At 42.2% G+C, this 18,549-nt stretch overlaps 1 protein-coding gene across 1 annotated transcript; it reads left to right on the top strand.

The window, feature by feature from the left end:
• Positions 1-14,919: 14,919 nt before the first annotated feature.
• Positions 14,920-16,197, top strand: LOC122650356. The gene is made up of 3 exons (XM_043843769.1): positions 14,920-15,098; positions 15,216-15,486; positions 15,634-16,197. The coding sequence occupies exons 1-3, from the start codon at positions 14,920-14,922 to the stop codon at positions 16,195-16,197; spliced, it is 1,014 nt and encodes a 337-aa protein (XP_043699704.1).
• The last annotated feature ends 2,352 nt before the right edge of the window (positions 16,198-18,549 follow it).

Here is an 18,549-nt window from a genome sequence, read left to right on the forward strand (position 1 = left end):
GACATATGTTCATTTTCTGTTTAAACCAGACCGAGTGGGTCATTTGGGGTTATTTGGGGGCATTTCTGTATTTTTTTGGTTTTGGGATTTTTAAAAAAATGTCCATATCTCTTATTAGACGTGTGGATGCGATGTTGAGGGTCGTGACGTTTGAATCGATACCTATTTCGACATATGTTCATTTTCGGTTTAAACTGGACCAGGTGGGTCGTTTGGGGTTATTTTGGGGCATTTCTTAACTTTTTTGGGTTTGGGATTCTCTAAAAAGTGTCCATATCACTTCTTACAAGTGTGGATGCGATGTTGAGGGTCGTGACCTTCGAATCGATGTGTATTTTGATATATGTTCATTTTCGGTCCGAACCAAACTCGGATGGGTCGTTAGGGGTTAATTGGGGGCATTTCGTAGTTTTGTGTTTGGGATTTTCTAAAAAGTGTCCTTATCTCTTATTAGACGTGTGGATGCGATGTTGAGGGTTGTGACCTTGAATTGATACCTATTTCAACATATGTTCATTTTCGGTTTAAACCCGACTAGGTGGGTCGTTTGAGGTTATTTGGGGGCATTTCTATACTTTTTTGGGTTTGGGATTTTTAAAAATTGTCCTTATCACTTATTAGACATGTGGATGCGATGTAGAGGGTTGTGATGTTTGAATCGATTCCTATTTCGACATATGTTCATTTTCGGTTTAAACTAGACTGGGTGGGTTGTTTTGGGTTATTTGGAGAAATTTTGTACTTTTTTAGGTTTGGAATCTTCTAAAAAGTGTCCTTATCTTTTATTAGATGTGTGGATACGATGTTGAGAGTCGTGACCTTCGAATCGATACGAATTTTGACATATGTTCATTTTCGGTCCGAACTTGACCGGGTGGGTCATTTGGGGTTATTTGGGGGAATTTTTGTACTTTTTGGGGTGTGGGTTTTACTAAAAAGTGTGCTTATCTCTTATTAGACGTTTGGATGCGATGTTGAGGGTCGTGACCGTTGAATTGATACCTATTTTGACATATGTTTATTTTCGGTTTAAACCCGACCGGGTGGGTCGTTTGGGGTTATTTGGGGGCATTTCTGTACTTTTTTGGGTTTGGGATATTCTAAACTGTGTCCTTATCTCTTATTAGATGTGTGGATGCGGTGTTGAGGGTCGTGACGTTCGAATCGATACTTAATATGACGTGTTCATTTTTAGTTTAAACTCCCGGTGGGTCGCTTGGGGTTATTTAGGGGCATTTTTGTACTTTTTTGGGTTTGGGATTCTCTAAAAAGTGTCTTTATCTCTTATTACATGTGTGGATGCGATGTTGAGGGTCGTGACCTTCGAATCGATACATATTTTGACATATGTTTATTTTCGGTGGGTCGTTTGGGGTTATTTGGGGGCATTTTTGTACTTTTTTGTGTATGAAATTTTCTAAAAAGTGTCCTTATCTCTTATTAGACGTGTGGATATGATGTTGAGAGTCATGACCTTCGAATCGATACGTATTTTGACATATGTTCGTTTTCGGTTTGAACCAGATCGGGTGGGTCATTTTTGGGCATTTCTGTACTTTTTTGGATGCGGGATTTTCTAAAAAGTGTCCTTATCTATTATTAGACGTGTGGATGCAATGTTGAGGGTCGTGACCTTCGAATCGATAACTGTTTTGACATATATTCATTTTCGGTTTAAACTAGATCGGGTGGGTTGTTTGGGGTTATTTGGGGGCATTTCTATACTTTTTTGGGTTTGGGATTTTCTAAAAAGTGTCCTTATCTTTTATTAGACGTGTGGATGCGATGTTGAGGGTCGTGTTGTTTGAATTGATACCTATTTTGACATATGTTCATTTTCGGTTTAAACCAGACCGGATGGGTCATTTTTTTTTTCCGATAAGTAAGATGATTGTATTAGAATAAGAATAAAAATTACAAAAGAAGGCATTCTCTAAGAACCCAGAGAGGGGAAGAGAACCCAAAGCACGATGGGACAAGCCCCATCAAACAAGAACCAAGCTACTAAGATTACATCCTATAATAAGTGACAAAATCCGAGTCCTGCTTAAGGTAGCCAATAAGGGTAGGGGAAATCTCCCTGCATCCCAAACTTCCCATGGGAGTCACAAGGACCGCAGCCATAAAGTCCGCAGGTTGATTCTTCTCTCTCTAAACATGGGTGAATTCTTCGTTCTCGGATCATTAGCCAAAGAAAGAATTCTGCTCATGATAGGTTGGACTTTCCAGGGTCCCATAACCTTACGAAATGGTGTCAATCGCCAACTTGGAATTGGATTTGATAGAAACATCAAGGATTCCTCTCTATACAAAGGGAAAAGCCTCTAAATATAGCAGCCAGCTCCATGGAAAGAATGCAAAGTTCTAGCCCTTGGTTAGCAAATGTAGCTACATGTTGTCCAACCGCATTACGGATCACCCCTCCAAAGGCAGCTCTACCACCGGAAAGAGAACCATCACAATGAAGACCGGGTGGGTCGCTTGGGGTTATTTGGGGGCATTTCTATACTTTTTGGATTTGGGATTCTCTAAAAAGTCTCCTTATCACTTATTACGCGTGTGGATGTGATGTTGAGGGTCGTGACCTTGAATCGATGCGCATTTTGATATATGTTTATTTTCGGTCCGAACCATACCGGTTGGGTCGTTTGTGGTTATTTGGGGGCAATTCAGTATTTTTTTGTGTTTGGGATTTTCTAAAAAGTATCCTTATCTCTTATTAGACGTGTGGATGCGATGTTGAGCGTTATGAACTTCGAAAGCGATACCTAGTTCAACATGTGTTCATTTTGGTTTAAACCTGATCGGGTGGGTCGCTTTCAGGTTATTTGGGGGCATTCTATATTTTTCGGGTTTGGGATTTTCTAAAAAGTATCCTTATCTCTTACTAGATGTGTGGATGTGATGCGAGGTTGTGACGTTCGAATCGATACCTATTTTGACTTATGTTCAATTTCGGTTTAAACCAAACCGGTGGGTTGTTTGGGGTTATTTGGGGGCATTTCTATACTTTTTTGTGTTTGGGATTCTCTAAAACTGTCCTTATCTCTTATTAGACGTGTGGATGCGATGTTGAGAGTCGTGACCTTCGAATCGATACGTATTTTGACATATGTTCATTTTTATCCGAACCAAACCGGGTGGATCGTTTGGGGTTATTTAGGGGCATTTCTATACCTTTTTGGGTGTGGGATTTTCTAAAAAGTGTCCTTATCTCTTATTAGACGTGTGGATGCGATGTTGAGGGTCGTGACGTCTGAATCGATACCAATTTTGATATGTGTTTATTTTGGTTTAAACCAGACCGGGTGGGTCGTTTGGGGGCATTTTTGTACTTTTTTGGGTTAGGGATATTCTAAAAAGTGTCCTTATCTCTTATTAGATGTGTGGATGCGATGTTGAGGGTCGTGATGTTCGAATCGATACCTATTTTGACATATGTTCATTTTCAGTTTAAACCAGGACCGGTGGGTTGTTTGGGGTTATTTGGGGGTATTTCTATACTTTTTTGGGTTTGGGATTCTCTAAAAGTGTCATTATCTCTTATTACATGTATGGATGCGATGTTGAGGGTCATGACCTTCGAATCGATACCTATTTCGACATATGTTCATTTTTGGTCTTGGAACCATACCTGTGGGTCGTTTGGGGTTATTTGGGGGCATTTCTATACTTTTTTGGGTTTGGGATTTTCTAAAAGGTGTCCTTATCTCTTATTGGACGTGTGGATGCGATGTTGAGGGTTGTGACCTACGAATCGATACCTATTTTGACATATGTTCATTTTGGTTTAAACCTGACCCGGTGGGTCGTTTGGGTTTATTTGGGGGCATTTTTGTACTTTTTTGGTTTGGGATTTTCTAAAAAGTGTCCTTATCTCTTATTTTGGGTTTGGGATCGTGTGGGTCGTTTGGGGTTATTGGGGACGTTTTGTACTTTTGGGTTTGGGAAAGGTGTCCTTATATCTTATTACACCTTATTCGTTACCCATTTGGACATATGTTCATTTTTGGTTTAAACCAGATCGGGTGGGAATCGTTTGGGGTTATTTAGGGGCATTGTATTTTTGGGTTTGGGATTCTCTAAAATGTCCTTATCTCTTATTACATGTGTGGATGCAATGTTGAGGGTCGTGACCTTCGAATAGATACGTATTTTGATATATGTTCATTTTTAGTCTAAACCATGGTGGGTCGTTTGGGGTTATCTGGGGCATTTTTGTACTTTTTTGGGTTTGGGATTTTTTAAAAGTGTCCTTATCTCTTATTAGATGTGTGGATGCGATGTTGAGGGTCATAATGTTCGAATCGATACCTATTTTGACATATGTTCATTTTTGAATTAAACCAAATCGGTTGGTTGTTTGGGGTCATTTGGGGCATTTTTGTACTTTTTTGTTTTGGGATTTCCAAAAGTGTCCTTATCTCTTATTACACGTATGGATGCGATGTTGAAGCTCGTGACCTTGGAATCGATACGTATTTCACATGAATGTTCATTTTGAATTAAACCAGACCGGGTGGGTCATTTGGGGTTGTTTGGGGGCATTTTTGTACTTTTTAGGGTTTGGGATTTTCTAAAAAGTGTCCTTATCTCTTATTAGATGTGTGGATGTGATGTTGAGGGTCGTGGATGTTTGAATCGATACGTATTTTGACATATGTTCATTTTGATTTAAACCGGACCTGGTGGGTCATTCGGGGTTATTTGGGGGCGTTTCTATACTTTTTTGGGTTTGGGATTCTCTAAAAAGTGTCTTTATCTCTTATTACATGTGTGGATGCGATGTTGAGGGTCGTGACCTTCGAATCGATATGTATTTCAATATATGTTCATTGTCGGTCCGAACCATACCGAGTGGGTCGTTTATGGTTATTTGGGGGCATTTCTGTACTTTTTTGTGCATGGGATTTTCTAAAAAGTGTCCTTATCTCTTATTAGATATGTGGATGCGATGTTGAGAGTCATGACCTTCGAATCGATGCATATTTCAACACATGTTCATTTTCAATCCGAACCAAAACGGGTGGGTCATTTGGGGTTATTTCGGGGCATTTCTATACTTTTTCGGGTTTGGGATTTTCTAAAAAGTGTCCTTATCTCTTATTACATGTGTGGATGCGATGTTGAGGGTCGTGACCTTCGAATCAATACCTATTTTGACATATGTTCATTTTCGGTTGAAACCAGACCGGGTGGGTCGTTTGGGGTTATTTGGGAGCATTTATGTACTTTTTGGGGTTTGCAATTTTCTAAATAGTGTCCTTATCTCTTATTAGACATGTGGATGCGATGTTGAAGGTCGTGACGTTTGAATCGATACCTATTTCGACATATATTCATTTTCGGTTTAAATCGGGCCGGGTGGGTCGTTTGGGGTTATTTTGGGGTATTTCTTTACCTTTTTGGGTTTGGGATTCTCTAAAAAGTGTCCTTATCACTTATTACACGTGTGGACGCGATGTTGGGGGTGGTGACCTTGAATCGATGCGTATTTTGATATATGTTCATTTTCGGTCCGAAGCATATCGGGTGGGTCGCTTGGGGTTATTTGGGGGCATTTTTGTACTTTTTTGTGTTTGGGATTTTCTAAAAAGTGTCCTTATCTCTTATTAGACGTGTGAACGCGATGTTGAGGGTTGTGACCTTCGAATTGATACCTATTTCGACATATGTTCATTTTCGATTTAAACTTGACCAGGTGGATCGTTTGGGGTTATTTTGGGGAAATTTTTGTACTTTTTTAGGTTTGGGATCTTCTAAAAAGTGTCCTTATCTCTTATTAGACGTGTGGATATGATGTTGAGTCGTGAAATTTGAATTAATACGTATTTCTGCATGTTCATTTTCGGTCCGAGCCATATGGGGTGGGTCGCTTGGGGTTATTTGGGAGAATTTCTGTACTTTTTTGGGTGTGGGATTTTCTAAAAAGTGTCCTTATCTCTTATTAGACGTCTGGATGCGATGTTGAGAGTCGTGACCGTCGAATTGATACCTATTTCGACATATGTTCATTTTCGGTTTAAATCCGACCAGGTGGGTCGTTTGGGGTTATTTTGGGGCATTTTTATACTTTTTTGGGTTTGGGAGATTCTTAAATGTGTCCTTATCTCTTGCTGGACGTGTGGATGCGATGTTGAGGGTCGTGACGTTTAAATCGATACTTAATACGACATATGTTCATTTTCGGTTTAAACCTGACTGGGTGGGTCGTTTGGGGTTATTTGGGGGCGTTTCTATACTTTTTTGGGTTCGGTATTCTCTTAAAAGTGTCCTTATCTCTTATTACACATGTGGATGCGATGTTGAGGGTGGTGACCTTCGAATCGATATGTATTTCGACATATGTTCATTTTTGGTCCGAACCATACCGGGTGGGTCGTTTGGGGCTATTTGGGGGCATTTCTGTACTTTTTTGTGTATGGGATTTTCTGAAAAGTTTCATTATCCCTTATTAGAATAATGGATGCGATGTTGAGAGTCGTGACCTTCGAAACGATACGTATTTTGACATATGTTTATTTTCGGTCCGAACCATACTTGGGTGGGTCGTTTGGGGTTATTTGGGGTCATTTCGTACTTTTTGTGTATGGGATTTTCTAAAAAGTGTCCTTATCTCTTATTAGACATGTGGATATGATGTTGAGAGTCGTGACCTTCGAATCGGTACGTATTTTGACATATGTTCATTTTCGGTTTGAACCAGATCGGGTGGGTCATTTGGGGTTAGTTGGGGGCATTTACGTACTTTTTTTGGGTGCGGGATTTTCTAAAAAGTGTCCTTATCTCTTATTAGATGTGTGGATACAATGTTGAGGGTCGTGACCTTGAATCGATACTGTTTTGACATATGTTCATTTTTGGTTTAAACCAGATTGTGTGGGTCATTTGGGGGTATTTCGTACTTTTTTTGGGTTTGGGATTTTCTAATAAGTGTCCTTATCTTTTATTAGACGTGTGGATGCGATGTTGAGGGTCGTGACATTTGAATCGATACCTATTTCGACATATGTTCATTTTCGATTTAAACCAGACCGGATGGGTCATTTTTTTTCCGATAAGTAAGATGATTGTATTAGAAAAAGAATAAAAATTACAAAAGAAGGCATTCTCTAAGAACCCGAGAGAGGGAAGAGAACCCAAAGCACGATGGGACAAGCCCCATCAAACAAGAACCAAGCTACTAAGATTACAGCCTATAATAAGTGACAAAATCCGAGTCCTGCTTAAGGTAGCCAATAAGGGTAGGGGGGAAATCTCCTGGATCCCAAACTTCCCCATGGGAGTCACAAGGACCGCAGCCATAAAGTTTGCGGGTGTTGATTCTCGCTCTCTCCAAACATGGGTGAATTCCTTCGTTCTCAGATCATTAGCCAAAGCAAGAATTCTGCTCTTGACAAGTTGGACTTTCCAGGGTCCCACAACCTTACCAGAAATGGTGTCAATCGCCAACTTGGAATCGGATCTGATAGAAACATCAAGGATTCCTCTCTCAATACAAAGGGAAAAGCCTCTAAATATAGCACCCAACTCCATGGAAAGAATGCAAATTTCTAGACCTTGGTTAGCAAATGTAGCTACATGTTGTCTAACCGCATTACGGATCAGCCCTCCAAAGGCAGCTCTACCATCAGAAAGAGAACCATCACAATGAAGATCGAGTGGGTCGCTTGGGGTTATTTGGGGGTATTTTTGTACTTTTTTGGGTTTGGTATTCTCTAAAAAGTCTCCTTTTCACTTATTACACGTGTGGATGCGATGTTGAGGGTCGTGACCTTCAAATCGATGCGTATTTTGATATATGTTCATTTTCGGTCCGAACCATAACGGGTGGGTCGTTTGCGGTTATTTGGGGGCATTTCTATATTTTTTTTGTATTTGGGATTTTCTAAGAAGTATCCTTATCTCTTATTAGACGTGTGGATGCGATGTTGAGCGTTGTGAACTTCGAAACGATACCTATTTCGACATGTGTTCATTTTCGGTTTAAACCTGACTAGGTGGGTCGTTTGAGGTTATTTGGGGGCATTTTTGTATTTTTTTGGATTTTGGATTTTCTAAAAAGTATCCTTCTCTCTTACTAGACATGTGGATGTGATGCTGAGGGTTGTGATGTTCGAATCGATACCTATTTTGACATATGTTCAATTTCGGTTTAATCCAGACCCGGTGGGTCGTTTGGGGTTATTTGGGGGCATTTCTATACTTTTTTGGGTTTGGGATTTTGTAAAAAGTGTCCTTATCTCTTATTAGACGTGTGGATGCGATGTTGAGAGTCATGACCTTCGAATCGATACGTATTTTGACATATGTTCATTTTCGGTCCGAACCAAACCGGGTGGGTCGTTTGGGGTTATTTAGGGGCATTTCTGTACATTTTTGGGTGTGGGATTTTCTAAAAAGTTTCCTTATCTCCTATTACACGTGTGGATGCGATGTTGACGGTCGTGACCTTCGAATCGATATGTATTTCGACATATGTTCATTTTACGGTCTGAACCATACCGGGTGGGTCGTTTAGGGTTATTTGGGGTCATTTCTGTACTTTTTTGTGTATGGGATTTTCTAAGAAGTTTCGTTATCCCTTATTAGAATTTTGGATGCGATGTTGAGAGTCGTGACCTTTGAATTGATACGTATTTCGATATATGTTCATTTTTTATCCGAACCAGATCGGGTGGGTCGTTTAGGGTTATTTAGGGGCATTTCTATACTTTTTTGGGTGTGGGAATTTCTAAAAAGTGTCCATATCTCTCATTAGACGTGTGGATGCGATGTTGAGGGTTGTGACCTTCGAATCGATACCTATTTCGACATATGTTCATTTTCTGTTTAAACCAGACCGAGTGGGTCATTTGGGGTTATTTGGGGGCATTTCTGTATTTTTTTGGTTTTGGGATTTTTAAAAAAATGTCCATATCTCTTATTAGACGTGTGGATGCGATGTTGAGGGTCGTGACGTTTGAATCGATACCTATTTCGACATATGTTCATTTTCGGTTTAAACTGGACCAGGTGGGTCGTTTGGGGTTATTTTGGGGCATTTCTTAACTTTTTTGGGTTTGGGATTCTCTAAAAAGTGTCCATATCACTTCTTACAAGTGTGGATGCGATGTTGAGGGTCGTGACCTTCGAATCGATGTGTATTTTGATATATGTTCATTTTCGGTCCGAACCAAACTGGATGGGTCGTTAGGGGTTAATTGGGGGCATTTCTGTAGTTTTGTGTTTGGGATTTTCTAAAAAGTGTCCTTATCTCTTATTAGACGTGTGGATGCGATGTTGAGGGTTGTGACCTTCGAATTGATACCTATTTCAACATATGTTCATTTTCGGTTTAAACCTGACTAGGTGGGTCGTTTGAGGTTATTTGGGGGCATTTCTATACTTTTTTGGGTTTGGGATTTTTTAAAAATTGTCCTTATCACTTATTAGACATGTGGATGCGATGTAGAGGGTTGTGATGTTTGAATCGATTCCTATTTCGACATATGTTCATTTTCGGTTTAAACTAGACTGGGTGGGTTGTTTTGGGTTATTTGGAGAAATTTCTGTACTTTTTTAGGTTTGGAATCTTCTAAAAAGTGTCCTTATCTTTTATTAGATGTGTGGATACGATGTTGAGAGTCGTGACCTTCGAATCGATACGAATTTTGACATATGTTCATTTTCGGTCCGAACTTGACCGGGTGGGTCATTTGGGGTTATTTGGGGGAATTTTTGTACTTTTTGGGGTGTGGGTTTTACTAAAAAGTGTGCTTATCTCTTATTAGACGTTTGGATGCGATGTTGAGGGTCGTGACCGTTGAATTGATACCTATTTTGACATATGTTTATTTTCGGTTTAAACCCGACCGGGTGGGTCGTTTGGGGTTATTTGGGGGCATTTCTGTACTTTTTTGGGTTTGGGATATTCTAAACTGTGTCCTTATCTCTTATTAGATGTGTGGATGCGGTGTTGAGGGTCGTGACGTTCGAATCGATACTTAATATGACGTGTTCATTTTTAGTTTAAACCCGACCGGGTGGGTCGTTTGGGGTTATTTAGGGGCATTTTTGTACTTTTTTGGGTTTGGGATTCTCTAAAAAGTGTCTTTATCTCTTATTACATGTGTGGATGCGATGTTGAGGGTCGTGACCTTCGAATCGATACATATTTTGACATATGTTTATTTTCGGTGGGTCGTTTGGGGTTATTTGGGGGCATTTTTGTACTTTTTTGTGTATGAAATTTTCTAAAAAGTGTCCTTATCTCTTATTAGACGTGTGGATATGATGTTGAGAGTCATGACCTTCGAATCGATACGTATTTTGACATATGTTCGTTTTCGGTTTGAACCAGATCGGGTGGGTCATTTTTGGGCATTTCTGTACTTTTTTGGATGCGGGATTTTCTAAAAAGTGTCCTTATCTATTATTAGACGTGTGGATGCAATGTTGAGGGTCGTGACCTTCGAATCGATAACTGTTTTGACATATATTCATTTTCGGTTTAAACCAGATCGGGTGGGTTGTTTCGGGTTATTTGGGGGCATTTCTATACTTTTTTGGGTTTGGGATTTTCTAAAAAGTGTCCTTATCTTTTATTAGACGTGTGGATGCGATGTTGAGGGTCGTGTTGTTTGAATTGATACCTATTTTGACATATGTTCATTTTCGGTTTAAACCAGACCGGATGGGTCATTTTTTTTTTCCGATAAGTAAGATGATTGTATTAGAATAAGAATAAAAATTACAAAAGAAGGCATTCTCTAAGAACCCGAGAGAGGGGAAGAGAACCCAAAGCACGATGGGACAAGCCCCATCAAACAAGAACCAAGCTACTAAGATTACATCCTATAATAAGTGACAAAATCCGAGTCCTGCTTAAGGTAGCCAATAAGGGTAGGGGGGAAATCTCCTGCATCCCAAACTTCCCCATGGGAGTCACAAGGGACCGCAGCCATAAAGTCTGCAGGTTGATTCTTCTCTCTCTAAACATGGGTGAATTCCTTCGTTCTCAGATCATTAGCCAAAGAAAGAATTCTGCTCATGATAGGTTGGACTTTCCAGGGTCCCATAACCTTACCAGAAATGGTGTCAATCGCCAACTTGGAATTGGATTTGATAGAAACATCAAGGATTCCTCTCTCTATACAAAGGGAAAAGCCTCTAAATATAGCAGCCAGCTCCATGGAAAGAATGCAAAGTTCTAGCCCTTGGTTAGCAAATGTAGCTACATGTTGTCCAACCGCATTACGGATCACCCCTCCAAAGGCAGCTCTACCACCGGAAAGAGAACCATCACAATGAAGACCGGGTGGGTCGCTTGGGGTTATTTGGGGGCATTTCTATACTTTTTTGGATTTGGGATTCTCTAAAAAGTCTCCTTATCACTTATTACGCGTGTGGATGTGATGTTGAGGGTCGTGACCTTCGAATCGATGCGTATTTTGATATATGTTTATTTTCGGTCCGAACCATACCGGTTGGGTCGTTTGTGGTTATTTGGGGGCAATTCAGTATTTTTTTGTGTTTGGGATTTTCTAAAAAGTATCCTTATCTCTTATTAGACGTGTGGATGCGATGTTGAGCGTTATGAACTTCGAAACGATACCTAGTTCAACATGTGTTCATTTTCGGTTTAAACCTGATCGGGTGGGTCGTTTCAGGTTATTTGGGGGCATTTCTATATTTTTTCGGGTTTGGGATTTTCTAAAAAGTATCCTTATCTCTTACTAGATGTGTGGATGTGATGCTGAGGGTTGTGACGTTCGAATCGATACCTATTTTGACTTATGTTCAATTTCGGTTTAAACCAAACCGGGTGGGTTGTTTGGGGTTATTTGGGGGCATTTCTATACTTTTTTGTGTTTGGGATTCTCTAAAAACTGTCCTTATCTCTTATTAGACGTGTGGATGCGATGTTGAGAGTCGTGACCTTCGAATCGATACGTATTTTGACATATGTTCATTTTTTATCCGAACCAAACCGGGTGGATCGTTTGGGGTTATTTAGGGGCATTTCTATACCTTTTTGGGTGTGGGATTTTCTAAAAAGTGTCCTTATCTCTTATTAGACGTGTGGATGCGATGTTGAGGGTCGTGACGTCTGAATCGATACCAATTTTGATATGTGTTTATTTTTGGTTTAAACCAGACCGGGTGGGTCGTTTGGGGGGCATTTTTGTACTTTTTTGGGTTAGGGATATTCTAAAAAGTGTCCTTATCTCTTATTAGATGTGTGGATGCGATGTTGAGGGTCGTGATGTTCGAATCGATACCTATTTCGACATATGTTCATTTTCAGTTTAAACCAGACCGGGTGGGTTGTTTGGGGTTATTTGGGGGTATTTCTATACTTTTTTGGGTTTGGGATTCTCTAAAAAGTGTCATTATCTCTTATTACATGTATGGATGCGATGTTGAGGGTCATGACCTTCGAATCGATACCTATTTCGACATATGTTCATTTTTGGTCTGAACCATACCAGGTGGGTCGTTTGGGGTTATTTGGGGGCATTTCTATACTTTTTTGGGTTTGGGATTTTCTAAAAGGTGTCCTTATCTCTTATTGGACGTGTGGATGCGATGTTGAGGGTTGTGACCTACGAATCGATACCTATTTCGACATATGTTCATTTTTGGTTTAAACCTGACCAGGTGGGTCGTTTGGGTTTATTTGGGGGCATTTTTTGTACTTTTTTTGGTTTGGGATTTTCTAAAAAGTGTCCTTATCTCTTATTAGACGTGTGGATGCGATGTTGAGGGTTGTGACGTTCGAATCGATACCTATTTCGACATGTGTTCATTTTCGGTTTAAACCAGATCAGGTGGGTCGTTTGGGGTTATTTGGGGACGTTTTTGTACTTTTTTGGGTTTGGGATTCTCTAGAAGGTGTCCTTATATCTTATTACACGTGTGGATGCGATGTTGAGCGTCGTGACGTTCGAATCGTTACCCATTTGGACATATGTTCATTTTTGGTTTAAACCAGATCGGGTGGGTCGTTTGGGGTTATTTAGGGGCATTTCTGTACTTTTTGGGGTTTGGGATTCTCTAAAAAGTGTCCTTATCTCTTATTACATGTGTGGATGCAATGTTGAGGGTCATGACCTTCGAATCGATACGTATTTTGATATATGTTCATTTTCAGTCTAAACCATACCGGGTGGGTCGTTTGGGGTTATCTGGGGACATTTTTGTACTTTTTTGGGTTTGGGATTTTCTAAAAAGTGTCCTTATCTCTTATTAGATGTGTGGATGCGATGTTGAGGGTCGTGGCGATCGAATCGATACCTATTTTGACATATGTTCATTTTTGAATTAAACCATACCAGGTGGGTTGTTTGGGGTTATTTGGGGGCATTTCTGTACTTTTTGTTTATGGGATTTTCTAAAAAGTGTCCTTATCACTTATTACACGTGTGGATGCGATGTTGAAGCTCGTGACCTTGGAATCGAAACGTATTTCGACATATGTTCATTTTCATTCCGAACCATACTGGGTGGGTCGTTTGGGGTTATTTGGGGGCATTTTTGTACTTTTTAGCGTTTGGCATTTTCTAAAAAGTGTCCTTATCTCTTATTAGATGTGTGGATGCGATGTTGGGGGTTGTGACTGTCACACCCTGATAGACCATAATCTATCAGCACTAATCACCCCACGAGATTGGGTTAGCTGGTCATGTCGGGAAATCTTACTAACTCGAGTTAAACACAACCTACATCAATTGACCCCGGTCAATTGGGGGTCACGCACCTTGCATGATCCTAGAATCACACGTTAAGCATGACCCTAGGTCGTACACATGTCAGCTAAGGATGCTGCCATCGAGGACTATGGGAAACCGAAGTTATTGTCTTTGAACAGGAAAAGTTTGAGTATCGTACAACAACTTAAAGCTATAAAATAGCAATGCCAGGCTAAGGTATGGGGACTTCTTTTTGCTTGCTTAAGCTCTTTAGCTTGAGATTTATCTGTTGCAAGTTCTGACTTACGCATCGGAGTGTACTAACCAGCTCAGGCTGGAGCTTCTTTGTCTTTTTGTGGTTTTGTCTGAGTAGGACCACCTGAGGAAGACCCGACCAGCTGAACCATTACACGAGTCAGAATTTATCACAAAAGATTGGCACCGTCTGTGGGAAACGTCACAAAGAGCTGTGTGACATGACTTTTGAGAGGGGAAACAGTTCCCGCCAAGGAGGAGGAAGAGCTGGCAGGAGCCTATCTCGGGAGGAGGCTTGGATGGAGAGAGGCCCGATAACTCGGCAAACAGCAAGGAAGTGCGGTGATCGCCCGAACTGGTGATTGAAGAGAACCTGCCTCCGCTACCTCCATTAGCAATCCTCGGGATCCTGGGGGCAGGGACAAGACTGATGCCTGCTATTCCAAGAGCTCAGTATTTCGATTCGAATGCCCCCGCCACTAACGTACAAGTGCACGACTTGCGTCTTCAGGTGGCAGAAATAAACAGGATGCGGAGAAGGATTGTACAGGGGGAGCCTGGTCAACAGCAATTTTTGCCCCGGCCACTTCAACGACAAGAGGAGCAGGTCGCTCATAGAAGCGAGAGTAGAGCAAGCACCGCCAGGGGAAGAGGAAGAACCCCACCCTCGTAGGGGGTTATAAGGCGAGAAGATCAGGCATAGGAGCAATGGATGAGGTCGTCGACCCGATTTGGGCGCAGCCCTAGGAGGGGACTTGAGGATCAGGTGCAAGAACATCGGGCCAGATCACCTACCCGATCGGTCCGAAGCCCAAGGAGGGTACGAGAAAGATCACCTACTATACAGCCCCGAAGGAGAACGCCACAGTAGGGTTCCCCCCGCGGAGGGAGCAAGCGCGGATCTTACCGTCCCAAGGACATTGAGATCGGGCGCCGCCTGAAGGACCTTGATGAACGCCTATGGAGCTTCGGGAAAAACGTAGTAGAAGAGATGTTGACTGTGTCAAACCAGCATCCGTTTGTCAAAGGGATCATGGAAGCAGAGCTTCTGAAGGGATTTAAGATCCTAGCTTTTATGCTTTACGATGGTTATACTGACCCGATCGATCACATCAATTACTTCAACTCAGTCATGATGGTGTACAATGGGTCAGACACTGCATCTTGCAGGTTTTTCACTGCATCACTAAAAGGAGTAGCCACCTATTGGTTTTCACACCTCAGGCCGGGGTCAATCAGCGGTTTTGCAGAGCTGTTAAGGGCTTTTATTATTTGGTTCTAGAGCAGTATCAGGCAAAAGAAGACAGTGGCCAACCTTCTGGCCATCAAGCAGTGGAGGGACGAATCCATCCGAGATTTTGTCTCCAGGTTCAACCGGGAGTTGTTGGACATTCTCGACCTGGATGATTTGGTGGCATTCAATGCATTGCAAAGCGGGATAACGGACATGGAGTTGATAAAATCCCTCATATTGAACAAAGCTCACAACATGACTGACCTGATCAGTCGATGTCACCAGTTCGCCAATATGGCAAAAATCATCGCAGCCCGGAATGAGGCAAGTGGAGTTCTGGAAAAGAGGAAAACATTGGATAAAGAAGAGAAGAAGGGAGAGAAGAAGGAGGATAGAAAACCCCGAGCTGACAGGGCACCCAGCCCTGAGTACACACCACTCAACACAAGAAGATCAGAGATATTAATGCAGGTCGAGGGAAAAGGGTTGCTGAACTGGCCCGCACCTATGTTTTCAAAGCCTGAGGATAGAAACCCTCAAAAATACTGCCATTTTCACAGGGATACAGGCCATAACACGGAAGATTGTAGGCAGCTGAAGAGTGAAATAGAGAACCTTATTCAGGATGGGCACCTATCGAAGTACGTAGACAGAAGGAAGGAATCCCGACCCGACCACAAGGAAGAAGAGCAGGACCACAAAGATGATCGAAGAGATCAGCAGAGAGATGATCGAAGACATGACAAAGAAAAAATGACTGAAAAAAGGAGTGAGCCCACTAGAGAAGCAGGGCAGTCAAGCCGGCCTCTGGTGGCCCCGATCCTGATGATCTTGGGAGGGCCGGGCCAAGAGTCTGTCAGGAAGGCCAAGGCACATGCAAGATTTATCGGAGTAGCTGAAGCGACCAACATGGTCGCCAAGAGCGACCCGATCATATCCTTCACCAACGAAGATATGGAGGGGATTAGCTGGTCTCATGACGACGCGATCGTGCTACAAATGATCATTCAAGATCGAATTGTCCATAGAATATAGGTAGATACTGGAGCTTTGGTTGATTTGTTGTCATATCAAGCCTTCAAGCAGTTCGGGTTGGGAGACAAGAGCCTCACCCCAGATGGTACCAACCTATATGGCTTCTCGTGTGTGGCGGCAAAAATAGAAGGAAGCATAAGAATGTCTGTTACAGCGGGAGAGTACCCCAATGAGGTAACTGTTGAAGTAAACTTTATGGTGGTGAGATCGGTATCAGCCTTTAACGGTATTCTAGGCCGACCCGCACTCAACGCTCTTGGAGCCGTGGCGTCCACTAAGCACCTGAAGATCAAGTTCCCAACCCCTAATGGCATTGGGGAATGCCGAACTTACCAGAAGAAGTCAAGGGAGTGTTACGCTAACTTCGTCAAATAGAAAATCAACTGCAGAGGGATGGCCCTCACCATTGACGTACCCAATTACAAGGAGGAGGAGGTAGTTGCAGTCCCGATCCATGAAGAAAGTCAGGACTGAACAGTACAGGTCGGGAGCCGACTGGACAAAGAACAGAAAAATAAAATAGTGGCACTCCTGAGGGTAAACGCCGACGTTTTTGCATGGTCAGCGGCGGACATGCCGGGAATTCCCAGGGATATTGCAGAGCACTACTTAAACATCAACCCAAAGTGTAGACCAATACAGCAGAAGAGGAGTAACTTCACCTCTGAGAGATTGTTGGCCATCGAGGTCGAAGTACAAAAACTCAAAGACTTGGGTTTTATCCAAGAAATTGAGTTCCTAACTTGGCTCTCCAATGTCGTAATGGTCCCTAAATCCAACGGCAAGTGGAGAATGTGTGTGGACTTTACAGATCTCAATAAAGCCTGTCCTAAAGACTGCTACCCCTTGCCCCGTATCGATCAGTTGATCGATGCAACCGCCGAACATGAACTATTAAGTTTCATGGACGCATATTTAGGCTACAACCAGATCATGATGTGTGAGGAAGATCAAGAGCACACGGCTTTTCGAACCGAGCAGGGAAATTTCTATTACAGAGTGATGCCATTTGGATTAAAAAATGCTGGGGCAACTTATCAAAGGACATTTAACTGCGTTTTCAAGCCTCAGATCGGTAGGAACATGGAGGTTTATGTCGATGACATGCTTGTTAAGAGTGTCCGAGCCGACCACCATGTCACTGACCTGAATGAGACATTCCAGTGCTTGAGGAAAAATAGAATGAAGCTCAACCCGGCAAAATGTGTGTTCGGGGTTTCCTCCGACAAGTTCCTTGGGTTTATAGTATCGCAGAGAGGCATAGAGGCGAACCCAGACAAGATAAAGGCTATCCAAGATATGGAATCCCCTCGGAATGTTAAAGAAGTACAGCGGTTAACGGGCAGAGTGGCTGCACTCAGTAGGTTCATGGCCCGAGCAGGGGATAGGTGCCTACCTTTCTTTGGCACTCTGAAGAGCATCCGTAATCCAAAAGATTTCCAGTGGACTCTTGAATGCTAGAAGGCCTTTGAGGAGCTGAAAGTGTATTTACAAAAAGCTCCGTTAATATCCTGACCCGTCCCAGGTGAAGAGCTGCAGCTTTACTTGGTAGTATCAACAGTAGCGGTAAGTGCCGCCCTGATCAGAACAGATGAGAATACCGGATCTCAGTTACCAATCTATTATGTCAGTCATGTCTTGATTGGAGCCGAGACCAGGTACCCCCAGCTAGAGAAGGTAGCTTTCGCTTTGACAATGGTGGCACGAAGGCTCAGGCCTTATTTCCAAAGTCATCCGATTGCAGTACTCACAAATCAGCCCCTGAAGAAAACTTTGCACAAACCCGACCTCGCTGGCCAGCTGGTCGGATGGGCTATAGAGCTTAGTGAGCATTGTATCACTTACAGGGCAATAAAGGGTCAGAGCTTCGCAGATTTTATAGTAGAGTGCACCCGAGGAGGTGAAGAAGAAGATGAAGAGAGCTTGGAAGGCCACAACTCATGGTCGTTATATGTGGACAGGTCAAGCAACTCAACAGGAAGTGGAGCAGGTTTGATATTGACCAGTCCAGAAGGATTCAAAATCCAATATGCACTCAGATTTCAATTTTTGGCCTCAAATAATGAAGCACAGAATATGAAGCTTTATTGGCAGGGTTAAGAGTGGCCCGTTTAGTTCAGGTCGGATGCCTGGTCGCTTACAGCAATTTTCAGTTAGTAGTCAATCAAGTTCAGGGGAGTTACGAGGCCAAGGAAGAATGGATGGCCAGATATTTAGGAAAGGTTCGCACGCTAGTTGAGCAGTTCAAATACTTTGAGATAAACAACATCCCGAGAAGCGAGAACGGGTCGGCAGACGCTCTCTCAAGACTGGCCACCAAGGAATGGGAGAACCTTGATCGTTCTATGTATA

Source organism: Telopea speciosissima, chromosome 1, assembly GCF_018873765.1.
Source record: "Telopea speciosissima isolate NSW1024214 ecotype Mountain lineage chromosome 1, Tspe_v1, whole genome shotgun sequence".
Lineage (NCBI taxonomy): Eukaryota > Viridiplantae > Streptophyta > Magnoliopsida > Proteales > Proteaceae > Telopea > Telopea speciosissima.

Coding starts and splice junctions, on each gene's coding strand:
- LOC122650356 (XM_043843769.1), top strand. CDS start 14,920: ATGTTGACTGTGTCAAACCAGCATCCGTTTGTCAAAGGGATCATGGAA. Junction 15,099..15,215: donor TCAGACACTGCATCTTGCAG/GTTTTTCACTGC, acceptor GTTCTAGAGCAG/TATCAGGCAAAAGAAGACAG. Junction 15,487..15,633: donor TCATCGCAGCCCGGAATGAG/GCAAGTGGAGTT, acceptor ATATTAATGCAG/GTCGAGGGAAAAGGGTTGCT.